Source organism: Acomys minous, assembly GCF_964271855.1.
Source record: "Acomys minous genome assembly, chromosome: 16".
Lineage (NCBI taxonomy): Eukaryota > Metazoa > Chordata > Mammalia > Rodentia > Muridae > Acomys > Acomys minous.
In genome coordinates, this window is record NC_140498.1 from 63,192,239 (window position 1) to 63,205,364 (window position 13,126).

General features: G+C 41.8%; 1 protein-coding gene across 6 annotated transcripts in view; it reads left to right on the top strand.

The window, feature by feature from the left end:
* Positions 1–3,977: 3,977 nt before the first annotated feature.
* Positions 3,978–13,126, top strand: part of LOC311585616 (zinc finger protein 431-like) — a gene marked incomplete at its 3' end in the record, with an annotated part of 93,361 nt that continues 84,212 nt past the window's right edge. For 5 of the 6 annotated variants that reach the window (XR_014775277.1, XM_084761031.1, XM_084761034.1 and 2 more), the window contains exon 1: positions 9,844–10,073. Coding sequence is in view for 4 of the 6 variants with exons in the window: in XM_084761031.1 (XP_084617157.1) it covers positions 10,071–10,073 (3 nt within the window). Of the gene's footprint in view, positions 4,030–9,843; positions 10,074–13,126 lie in introns of those variants that run through there. The other variant, XM_084761033.1, reaches the window with a different exon arrangement.

Genomic DNA, 13,126 nt, shown 5'->3' on the forward strand with positions numbered 1-13,126 from the left:
ATAAGACCCAGCTATACCACTGTTGAATATATATACAGAAGACACTCCATCCTACCTGCCACAAGGACGCTTACTCAACAACGTTCACAGTGATTTTTACTTGTACTGGAGAAAAACTGGAAACAACCTAGATTTCTCTCAAATAATGAATGGATAAAGAAAAGATGGTACATTTACACAGCGGAGTATAACTCAACAGCATAAAAATGATGCAAAAAAGAGGTTTTTAAGGAAAAATGACGTTGTGAAATTAATAGGAAAAGAGATGCAACTAGAAAAAAAAAACCACCCCAAATGAAGAAGCCAAGGTACAGAAACATAAATATAGTATGCATTCACTTAAAATGGATATTGGCTATTAGGTAAATGATAACTGACCTACAAGCCACAGATGCAGAGAAAAGGTATAGAAAAGGTAAAGGAAGGGGCAATGGGGGAAGTCTGGAACTGTAAGGAAAGGTGACGTAGAATAGATTCCATGGGTGTTCTGGGGGTGAACGGGACCAGGAAGGGGAGGGATCAGTTGGGGAGGCGGAGAGAGTGCAGTACAGAAAGGAAAAGCTGGAATTAGGGAGCATTTGTGGCTTGGTGTAGAAACTTAGTGCACAGGTAACTTCCTGGAATCTATGAGGGCAACCTTAGCGAGGACTCTTAGTCATGGAGGATACAGAATCTGAACTGGCTAGCCTTTGTAGCCAAGCAGGGCTTCAGTGGAGGGACTTGGTTACTTTTGGTTGAGAGGTTAGCCAAAGAGGTTATTTTTAAAATAATACACAGGAAAGTTTAATCATAAATTTCCCTGGGCTAAATCCAATGTGTTTACAAGATGGTCATAGCAACATAGCTTGAGCTAGACATTCTTGAAAGAAAAAACTTGACCTACTTCCAGTCCCAGGCCAGCACGTGTGCTATCCAAGTCTAGGCTAACTGTCAAGGGGTCCTCTATTTTAAAATATCTGTGAAGCATGACTTTCCAAGCCCACCTTCTATTGCTCTCAAAGAAACATTTCTATAGGTAACAGTATCTAGCCAGGTACTGTTATGTCAAGGTCTTAATTTTCTTTCATGCAGTTTCTGCTTGGGTGCTCACAGTCAAAGCAAAAAAACTCTATCATTGTCTCAAGCCTTTGGCCAGATGCCCTCTTTCAACATCTTCTGTGGAAAAAAGTTTTTCCCTGTATGATTTTCCTTAGGGCTGAGAAATAAAGAGAAAAAGCAGTTTTAGGAGACATAGCAGATTTCTAATCAACGTTACACCTGGACCATATGTAACATTTAGGGCCGTGGTGATCAGCAGGAGATCTTTGGAACTTTGTCAAGCAAAGCCCCAACAGCTGCTCTGGATGTCTCGTGATCATGCTGGACAGTCAGAGGTCTCTGGAACTTTGTCAGGCAAAGCCTCTACGACTTTTACCCTCATGTCTGCAAAAGCTGTTCTCTAAAATTAAATAAATAAATAAATAAATAGTTGTTCAAATGCATAAGAAGCCACAAATTCACCTTCCTCCTACCCAGCTTCTCTGATACCAATTCCATTCTAATTCTATCCTAATCCTTTACTAATTTATTTATAAATATATCCCCACCAAGCCAACCTCGGAAAGGATGGCTTTGTTTGTTTATTTTATTTCATGTGTATGGCTGTTTCTCCTGCATGTATATGTATGCATCACATGCATGCTTAATGCTTGCAGAGGCCAGAAAAGTGACTTAGATCTTCACTGGCCTGGAGTTACACATGGATGTGAGTGCTATGGGTACTGGGAACTAAGCCTGGGTCCTGTGACACATCAGCCGGTGCTCTTCACCATTGACCCATGACATGCTCTTTTGTTGCTGTTGATAACAGTTAATTTAAAAAATCTCCCTCAGCCGGGCGCGGTGGCGCACACCTTTAATCCCAGCACTCGGGAGGCAGAGGCAGGTGGATCACTGTGAGTTGGAGGCCAGCCTGGTCTACAAAGGCAGTCTAGGACAGCCAAGGCTACACAGAGAAACCCTGTCTCAAAAAAAAAAAAAAACCTCTCTCAATCCACTTAGGAAGAAAAGTAAAGACTTTAATTTCAAATTTAAACACACACACATTTTAGTAGTAGAACTTGTTAGAAAACTGGATGTAAATATGGTGCCTCTTTTCTTTGGAGTAGTTCTTCCTAGCAAAGCATACACTACCACATGGAATAATGCATATTGTGAATTCCAGTATTGTTCCTGGTTAAATTACACACACACACACACACACACACACACACACACACACACAATGTTGTTTTAATCACTATTCTATTGCTGTGAAGAGACACCATGACAAATAAAACTCTTATGGAAGAAAGCTTTTTATTGTGGGCTTGCTTAGAGTTTCAGAGCACAGTCCATTAACGTGGTGGCTCGAGTGTTGGAACTCAAGCAGGCAGGCTTAATGTTGAAAAAAAAAAATAGCTGAGAGCTCTACATCGTAAACTATATGGGGCAGGTGGAATTCTGGGTCTTTTGTGAGACTTTGAAACTCCACACCCTTAGTGACACACTTCCTCCAACAAGGCGGGAACTTCTTATCCTTCTAATCATTTCAAATACTGCCACTCTCTGATGACTCCGCATTTAAATATATGAGCTAATGGGGGCCGTTATTGGTCAAACCACCACAAATACTTTTGCATTTACAATTTTGGAGGTCTTTGAGCTTATGTCACTTTCATTACTCAATCTACTGTAAGCATTAAGAGAAAATTATTAAGATAGGTAATGAAAACTTAAAACTGTCTGTTAGCTAAACAGATTGCCTTGAGACTGGATTTTTAACAATAAACCTAATAGAAAGACAACCAAAAAGGTAGAGGAAATAGGATTAAAGGCCAGAAACAAACTGACTTTCCATTACCTAAGGTGTTGGAGATGACATATTTCCTATGCAGGTAAGCATGTTTCCAGGCCTCACACTGGAAAGAATATGCAGAAGGGACAGTATCTTCAAGAACCGTAACACACGGGGCAATAGGGATGAACTGTCCTTAATGGAATCCTGAACAGAAATGGGGTTGTCTCCTTTTGCAAAAAGGCAGAGCACTGATGAAGGACAACGTTTAATCTTCCAAAGGTTAGAAGAGCCTTCAACCTGAATTATGGCTCTTCACTGCAGATCCGTCTCTCCCGCCTCGCGTTGTTTAGTTTTGACCAACTTCTACATTGGTAATGTTTCCATCTGCCTATCTGCCACTGTTTAAACATGCATTCTCTTTTAGTAAGCTCTTATTCATGTTAGAGTTTACACTGGGATGCTTCAGGTTTTTGGAAGAAGAATATAGAACTGGAATGAGTGCTTAACTCTTTGTAGGAACTTGAGTAAAGACCTCTGAGTTCTTTCTACCTTTTTTCTTTGTTTGATTGAATTTTGCAGTGAAATCAAGGTCTGAATATGTACCTCTGTCTTTCCTGGAATGCACTGCATAGATGGCATCCAACTCAATGAGATAAACCTGCCTCTGTCTCCTGAGTGCTGGGATTTAAAGGCATGAGCTGATACACCCAGCTTGCCCATCATTTTTTGTAGGTAGTAGTTGTTCATACAAATTCTTTGATGTGTACTCAGTACTGTTGATCTATTTGCTTCTCTCTCTCTCTCTCTCTCTCTCTCTCTCTCTCTCTCTCTCTCTCTCTCTCTCATTTTAATTGTGTCTTTGTCATTTCTCTTGCAAGTCTGTATCCTATTCAAAGGGCTTATGATAGACGTGAACCTCATTATTCAGTTTCCTTTTAAAATGACTTGGTGATTACATTAGAACTGCCTCAGGAAGTAAGTGGAAGAAGCATCAGGATTATATTAATATATTTCCAACGAAGTGTATATTTACAGTGTTGTCAGTATCATACTTTCTCTTAGACAAATGTATGGGATATTTTAGGATGCAGTGACCTATGATGATATGCATCTTAACTTCACTTGGGAAGAGTGGGATTTGCTTGATCCTTTGCAGAAGAGTCTCTATAAAGATGTGATGTTGGAGATCTATAGGAACCTCACTGCTATAGGTAAGACTGAATTCTCCTTTGAGTTTTAAAGTAAGGGGACAACTGTTTCTTGGTTATTGATGCACTAATGTAATTTTAATTGAGAACAAAGAGTAATGAGATGAGTAAATCAGGTGTGATTCTAAGGTTCACTGAAGATAGTAAACGTGAATTTTGCCTAATTTCCAAGAGTATATCATAAATTCTCTGATGCTCTATTTTAGGGTACAATTTGGAAGACCATAATAATGAAGAACAGTGTGAAAGTTCTAGAAGGTAAATTTCATATGCAAGGTGATACAAATATGCCTCTGAAGAAATTTTAATGTATCCTGGAAGTTTGAAAGAAAAGCAACAGTGTAAATCAGGTACCTGATTTGTGTTTGTAAGGCACTCCTCTAAGAAAGAAGACAAGGAAACAATGCCTGAGCATATCACACCATTTGAATCAGACCCCATTCGAGCTATGCTGTACCATTGCCAATATGTTTAAGCCACAACCACTTAGATATTGCAAAAGGTATGCACAGTGATTAGGTGATAAGTATATGTCCAAAGTCTTCTAGTAAGTAGTCCATTGTAAAGCTGGTGTTACTTATATACTTGTAGTATCATTGCTATGTTTAGTGCGAGGGGCAGTGTATGAGAGTTCAGAATGCTGTGGAGAAATCTTTATATCTATAACATATGTTTATGAGGAACAGAAAGACAGAATGTGTGAGTGCAGTGTGGAACCCTTTCATTTGTTATTCTTTTTTAGTAGGTATATCATATATCACAATGGATCCAAACCATATGAGCATAGGGATATTGGAAGAAGCAATGTACATCTCTCTTTCTCCCAGAATAATTAGAAGACATATAAGAGCCCCCCACTTTGTTTATACTCTCTGAATGTGATACAAGTTTATAATTAATTGGAATTCTAACTTTATTTGGAATACACGCACAAACTCACTCTATTGAAAATCTCTGAGTACTAGTAATGTGGAACTTCTTTTGTTTGTCATAGTTCACTTTGCAAATATAGTATGTAGGAAATTAATAAATGCAATTGGTGTGGTAAAGCTCTGAGTTCTTTCAGTTCTCTTCAAATATGTAAAAAAAAAAAAAACTCATATAGAAAAAGCATGCTATAAATGTGAACTTGTAATGAATGCTTATACCATCGCAAGTAAGCTACAAGGACACAAAATAACCCATCATAAAGGCAAATACCATGGATGTAAACAAAAACATAAAACCTTAAGATCTGATTCCTCTTTTCAATCAAACCAAAATGTAAAATTAATTCATACAGATAAAAAGATGCATCGGTGTAATGAATGTGGTAAAGCTTTCACATGTAACAATTATCTTTGCAGGCAGGAGAGAAGTCATACAGGAGAGGAACTCTATGAATATACTCAATGTGATAAATCCTGTTTGTATCACAGTAATACTCAGAGGCATGAAAGAATTTATAATGAAGAGAAACCCTATGAAGTTATTCAATATGATGAAGCCATTGCACATCACAGTAATCTCCAAATACACAAAAGAACACATGTTGGAGAGAAACTTTATGAATATAATGAATGTGATAAAATCTTTTCAAACCACAGTCATCTCCAAAGACATAAAAGAGCACATACTGGAGAGAAACCCTACAAATGTAATGAATGTGGTAAAGTCTTTGCACATCTTGCTAATCTTCAAAGGTATGAAAAAATTCATACTTTAGAGAAATCCTGTGAAGGTATTAACTATGGTGAAGCCTTTGGATGTCAGAGTAGTCTCCGAACATACATAAAAAAAAAAACATGCTAGAGAAAAACTCTATAAATGTAGCCAATGTGGTAAAGCCTTTGTACATCGTGGTCATCTTCGAAGACATAAAAGAACACATAATGGAGAGAAACCCTATGAATGAAATCAGTGTGGTAAAGCCTTTGCATTAAGGGGTCTGCTTAGACCCAACATATTCAAACACCAGGTCTATGATGACAAGGATTTACTGTAATCAAGTCACCACTCATGAATCAGGGCCAGAGAAAAGACTCTGGAGCTGAACTACAAACTCCCTCCCACCACCCCACCCAACTCAACCCCAAGCCAGAATGTTACAGAGCTAAGCTTGAAAAATCACAAAAAGCTGTGCCAAAGGTCATGACAGACATCTGGAGACTGGAAGACAACTTTGTGGGGTTTAGTTTGGCCATATTTATATGGTGATCAAGGTCAGGTTGCCAGGTTTGCACACTACAGACATTTCCCACTGAGCCATCTCACTGATGCTCAAAGGAGATTAGTTGAAACATTACATCTGTAAAATAGTGTCTTTTCAGATTGTAAATATATTATCATCTAGGGATGGAGGAAAACAGGGTGATTTGAGTAATAAATCATATTTGCAAATGAAAATGATATACTGCTTTCTTTGGGGGGAGCATATTAGTTTATTCATAGGAGTAAACACTTTTCAAAACACTTTCTCAGAACCACAGATGAATACCAGAGAATTGTCCCTTTGGGTAAATTCTGTTGCTGCTAAGCCTAATGACCTGAGTTCAATCTCTAGGAGACTCGTATTACTCCTACAGTTTTTCTCTTAACTCTACAGTTGAGCTGTGGTGTATGCACACTCACCCACAAAAACACATAGTTTTTAAACCCAAATAAGGGTGTGGTGGTTTGAATAGGTATGGTTCCTTGTTGAAATTATTTCTATAAAACTGTTTATCTTAGTTTATTTCTTAACCCGACTATCACACAAATAATTGAGACTCTTTTATAATACAAGGCTTGACAACACCGATGGAGAGACAACAAGACATGGGGAATGCAATGCAATATATTTTAATTAAAATGTATAAAAATACATTTTAAATTAAAATATGACCAGAAAGATGGTTTAGCAGTTGATAGCAATGGGTGTTGTTATTGAGGACACAGGATCCATCTCTAGAGACCACATGATAGAGAACCATTTGCTCTTAATTTCAGTCCAAGACATCTCCTGTTATCTTCTGGCCCATGTCGTTACTGCACACACACACATATACACACACACACATACACACACACACACACACACACACACGCATGCACACACTGATATACATGCATACATACAAACATGTGTGTATATATATATATACATGTATATATAAAATAAAGATTAAAATGTAATTTCTACAGTGGTGTCACAGCTTTGGGACAGACACCAGCCAGGGCTAGTTAAAATGAACTCCTTCTGGTCCTGTATGAAAGTAGCTGTGGCCGTCCTCGAAACCAACTTGTCTCACTGTGAGGTCAGAATAGCTCAGCAAAGCTGTTCCTCTAAGAACAGTGTCTATAATGCTGATATGTGACCTCCTTGAGGTTTCTGAATTTGTATTCACTGTCCTTTGTATATGTGAGAATTATGGCTTTGATACAACATGGCTGACAGGAAGCACAGGTCCCATGCAATCTACTTACACTTGTGGTACCAGATGAACATTCCAGAGGCATTTCTGTTCATTGTTTTTATAATTTACATGACTTCAAGCTGAGATGCCTTGAAATATATCTGATTTCACATTGTGGCCATGTTCAGATGAGGACTTAATTTAGCATGCCTTGGAGAAGGCAAACCTACATTTGAATGTATCCAGATTCTCTAAGTAAAATCCTGATGCTTCCTTTGCTGAAGAAAAGCATTGCTTTGGAAACGACTCCCATGCTCTCCTTGCCTGCCACAGGGGAAAAATTCTTTCTCAGTTCTTCTATTTTGACTGTTGTAATGGCTATTCTTGATCATCAAATTGACTACATCTGGAATTAACTAAAATGCAAACAGTTGGGAACTGTGGGAGATTTTTCTTAATTATAGCTTTTGAAGTGGAAAAAACCCTTCTTTAATCTGGATCTTTTGACTTGATAAAATCCAACTTTAATCTAGACCACAGCCTCTGGTGGCAACGTGTGTGTGTGTGTGTGTGTGTGTGTGTGTGTGTGTGTGTGTGTATTACATAATATGTAATATACATATTTCTATATATAATATATATATATATATATATTACACACACACACGCGCGCGCACGCGCGCATACATGATGGTAACTCTTTCTCTTTGCTTGCCCTACCTTGGGCTAGCAAGTTTTTTTTTACTGGCATTAGAGCCTACTTCTTCAGAATTTTGGTATATACTGAACACCAGCTGAGACATCCAGCCACAAATTATGGAAGTTTCCTAAGATAATCTGAGTGGGTTGACTGGTTTTAACAAAACCTTTTGTTATCTTTACTCAAATTAAGAAGATTATTTATTTATTTATTTACTTACTTATTTATTTATGAGTACTGTATCTGCATGTGCACCGTATATCAGAAGAGGGCATCAGATTCCAGTACAGATGGTTGTGAACCACCATGTGCTTGCTGGGAATTGAACTCAGGACCTCTGGAAGAACAGACAGTGTTCTTATCCGCTGAACCATTTCTCGGGCCCAGGGTTTATTGTTTTTAAGCAAAGTCCTAACTGTTCTGATTTCAGCAATAAAGACGTGGGAGCCTGATGCTGGAGTGAAAGCCTACTTCCTCAGAGAGGTAGAAAAAGCACCTAGCTGACCGTCCTACTCGACCTCAGTCCCAGAAAAAGCCCCCTCTCCTTCTCCATGCTGCCCTAAAAACCCTTCAAACTGACTGTCCCTCCCTCCCTTCTACTTCCCGTGCTTCTCTTTACCCGTCCTCCAGTCTTCCCCTCACTATGTTTTTTTTTTCCCCTATGCTCCTTCTGTGTCAACTGGTTGCCTGCTCTGCTTCTTGACCTATGGTTGAGTTTATTTAAGCTTATTTACAGAAAGCTCTTGGATTAAAGTTGTGTGCTAGGGCTGAGACATACAACTAGGACAGATTTTTTTTTTCCAGTAGACAACCTCAGGGTTCACAGTGTGATCAAATATCCTGCAACATGGATTCTTCAACTTTCCATTGGTACACATTCATTGTTGGACTAGCTGTGTACCACAGCCTGTGAGCCGTACTAATAAACCCACTTTCTATATACAGCTGTGTGTGTGTGTGTGTGTGTGTGTGTGTGTGTGTGTGTGTGTGTGTGTGACCTTCCCAGTGAGGAAGATGTGGCTGAGGAAGATAGTGCTACACAGTGTTTGTCATCCGTTAACTGCTTTTCTCCCAGGTTTGTCTCATACCTACCAGGTGAAAAGTAGCTTCAGTTTACCTAAACCCAGCATGAAACACACTCTCTCTCTCTCTCTCTCTCTCTCTCTCTCTCTCTCTCTCTCTCTCTCTCTCTCTCTCTCTCCATCCATCCATATTTATATATATGCCTAGAGTTTCTCTTTAATTATTAATATTCTGGACACCTCTACTTGTGGGACAGATTGATAACTCCACTGCAAGTTGAGCGATGGACTATGCAAGCATCCAACTGTACCACCAGGAGGAAGAAGCGGAAGTGCCCACTGAATGCTGTGAGGGGGGACTCAGGCAAGCCCTGAAGTTATGACTTAGGGAGCTCAGGGTTACCGACCACGAAGGGGAGGAGGAAGTCGCTGAAAGACCAGAATGGGAGTGGCGGGTCCTCCCTGGGGCTGGGTGGGATGATTAGACAAGTAGGCTATTGGAGGACAGGCAGAAGTGCTACTGAAATACAACTCTCTGCATATTTGGAAACGGTCCAGCCCTGGACTGGAACCCTAGGTCCGGCACTGCTCAACTGTGTCCCTTCTGCGCACTCTAACGCTGAGGGGAGGTGCTCACGGAACTCCAGACTCCCGGGCCAATCAGAGCCTCCGGGCACACCCGCCAGTCATAAGCGGAGGCGTGTTCTTCCGGGTGCCTTGCTGCTGGTTCAGCTCCATTTGCTGAGCGGGGTTGAACTGTTGGGAGGGATGTGCTTGCGGCGCGACTTGTGGGTGCTGTGAGGGGGGAGCTCAGGCGAGCTTCAGAGTCGCGACTGGGCGCTGCTGCTGGGTGCGGCGAGGGGGAGCTTAGGCAAGCTCTGAAGTCGCGACTGATCGCTGCTGCTTGTGCGCTGTGAGGGAAGCTCAGTCAAGCTCCGCCTTGGCGACATGGTGAGCCTGCGGGACACTGCCCACAAAGAGGGGGGTGGGGGGGGCAGAGCAGGCGGCTGAGCAGCGGGAGCTGGTGTGGTGGGCCTTTCCCGGGACCGGGTGGCAAAAGGCTGCCACCTGGGAAGTACTTTGTGGTCCTAGGCACTCGCTGGACCCAGAGGTGGCATCTGAATAAACTTCACTGTGGGGCTACACCTGTACAGAGTATTCCGGAAAAGGGGGTTTGTGTGGAGAAACGTCCTTGGCAGGATGCCAAACTCGGAGAACCCTAGTTTGTCTAGTATTTTCTACAAGTTCTGCCCTCAGCATTTAACCTTTAGGTGTAAGGTCTGTTTGGAGTTAATTTTGTAGAGGTTGTAAAAAGGCATCTTATGGGTTGGGTAGCACTCCAGTGTTAAGCTGTGATGAGAATTCACGATGTAAAGGGTTTAGCAATGTTGAGAAAATAGTAAGGGACACCAGGTAGAGTTAGCTAAGGTAAGACTGTCTCCAAAACACCCCTCAGAGAACTACTGTGGTAACCAGGCCTGTTAGAGATTAGGATGCTGGCATACAGATATTTGTTCACCGGGAACGTCTAGAAATTTGGCTCCAACCATAACAAAGGAGACAGCTGTGATTTACAACCAGCGGCTAGGCCCATCCTGATACCACGAACAGGCATCTAACAAGCTGTTCAATGGGGCATCACGGGGTCACAACCAACACAGCATACAGCCTGGTGTGCTATAAAGGTGTTAAAGTAACTTCTACTCCCCTGATGTGCCTTCTAGAAGGCTTACTGCCTAAGTCTGCTAGCCTAGGCCTGAGTCCTGAAAGCATCTGCCCTTCATACAATCTGATCCAGGCCCAGAATGTTGTCAGCCTCTGAGACTTACTGCTGAATAAGATCACACTTTCTCCCTCTTTCTGAACTCTTGCTGGCTAGTTCAACTCAGCTGTTCTGGCTCAGACTCCTCTCGAAGCTGACTGATTCAATCTGCCTTTTCTCAGTTTCTGACTGACTTGCTCTGTCTGGCCTCATACTAACTTCAGCGATATGTTCTAATTTTCTGGCTCCTCCTCATTTTCTGGCTCTTTCTGTTTTCACCTGTGTCTACTTTGTTCTCTTTAAAAGCCTGTGTCTGTAAAACTCCCAGTAAAACTGCTTCTGAATCCTACAAACTCAACTCCACTGCGCTGCCTCTCGCCTCACTGACTCAGCTGAACTTCCTCAACAGAAATAGGTAGAGCTCAGTCACTGGCATGCCTCTGTCTCCTGGGTGCTAGGATTAAAGGTATGAACCACCACTCCTGGCCCTAAGCTTTTCTTTACCTGAAGCTTGCTCTATACCAGGCTGGCCTTGACCTCAAAGGTCTTTTTGTCTCTGTCCTGTTATTCCAGCCGGATCATATAGACCAGGATGTGATCTCTTTCCAGATCAGCCATGTTCGGAATTAAAATTCCTCTACATAAAGGTCCAGTTTTCTTTTTGAGAAAAGCATAGTTTTGCCACAGGGGCAAGTCTACACTGGTTGACATCTCTTTGGAAAGGAAAACCATGCTTGTGTTGAGTGCTGGCCCGATCAAACTAGTTTCTTATGAGGCCGTCATATATGTAAACTAGCATAGTTCTTTCTTTTTCTTTTTATTTATTTATTTATTTATTTATTTATTTTTGAGACAGGGTCTCTCTGTGTAGCCTTGGCTGTCCTGGACTCACGTTGTAGACCAGGCTGGCCTCGAACTCACAGCGATCCACCTGCCTCTGCCTCCCGAGTGCTGGGATTAAAGGCGTGCGCCACCACGCCCGGCTAGCATAGTTCTTTCTTAAACCCAGTAACGTTCTTGGAATAGCCTGTAACAGCCTGGGGCCTAGGCCTTGGGAACTTCCCCCAAGGTCCCAGTATATTGAGAATAAAACAGAGCTTATTTTCTAAAGCCAGGAAAATGCTTGGGACATCTAGTAATGGTCTGGGGCCAGGGCCTTTGGGGAGGGCTTGCTTCAGATGAGAATCCACCTCCTCCCACCACGTGGGGCTGTGGTTGTCAGTACCAAGGCCACTGTGGGCTTGGTAATTAATGCTCCTGAGATTTGCAGTGTTCCCCTTGTGCAGCATTGTTTTATTAAGACCCCTCTGAGTTTATCCCGTTGTATGATAGTTTCTGCTGACTTCATAGATCAGGGTTGGTTGGTTCTTATGGGGTAGGAGGGGGTGGAGCTCAGTATCTATGAAGGGAAAGGGAGGGGGAAATGCAGGGGTGGGTAGGTGGGGGGGACCTGAGAGTGGGGCTGGGAGGAAAGGAGGGAGGAGGCTGGGATCAAGCAGTAATGTGATTAAATAAATAAAGCAGGGGGCGGGGGGGCGGGGGAAGCTTACTTGGCATAAGACATAGCTTGTGCAAGATGCCTCATCTCAGCTTTTTATTTTTTCTAACGCCGGCTTTTCCTATCTTCTCCTCTTTTGGCACATCCACTTCAGGACCCTGTTGCTAAAGAGTGACTTGCCGTTTGAGGGCACTGGTGTACTTAAGAAATAATTCTGGGACTACCTTTGCTGTGGAAATCAACCTTCGGCCTGAGTGGCTAGACTTGCAGTCTCCACTCCATATTTCAGTTGTTCAAAACATATGCTGGGGCCTCAACCTAAAAGTGACTTAAGGGTGACAGGATACGTGGACTGCAAAATCTGCTCTCAGTTGGCTCCTCTTTGAGCGTTAGTCAGAGCTGAATGCATGCTGTCATTAAAGAGATTTTTCTTAATTAGTCTTTTAATTGTGTGTGTGGAGTGATTTCTCCCTGGGAAGGGATATTAATTCTAGAATTAATATCCAGCTGTATCTTCAGCCTCTTAGAAAAACGGTTTTGAGACAAGCTATGTTGACTCAGGCCACCTTGATCCTGGTCTGTTGCTCCCTAGGTCACTGGCCTTGTGCTCCGCCCCTCTTGATTAAACTTTCTAGTTTTTTTTAAGGTAATGGACTATACTACAACCGAGTTTTAAATTTTGAGTCATGTAATAAAATCTCCATTGCAGTAGCAGGAAAAGGATTTGCATGTGGAGTGTGGCTT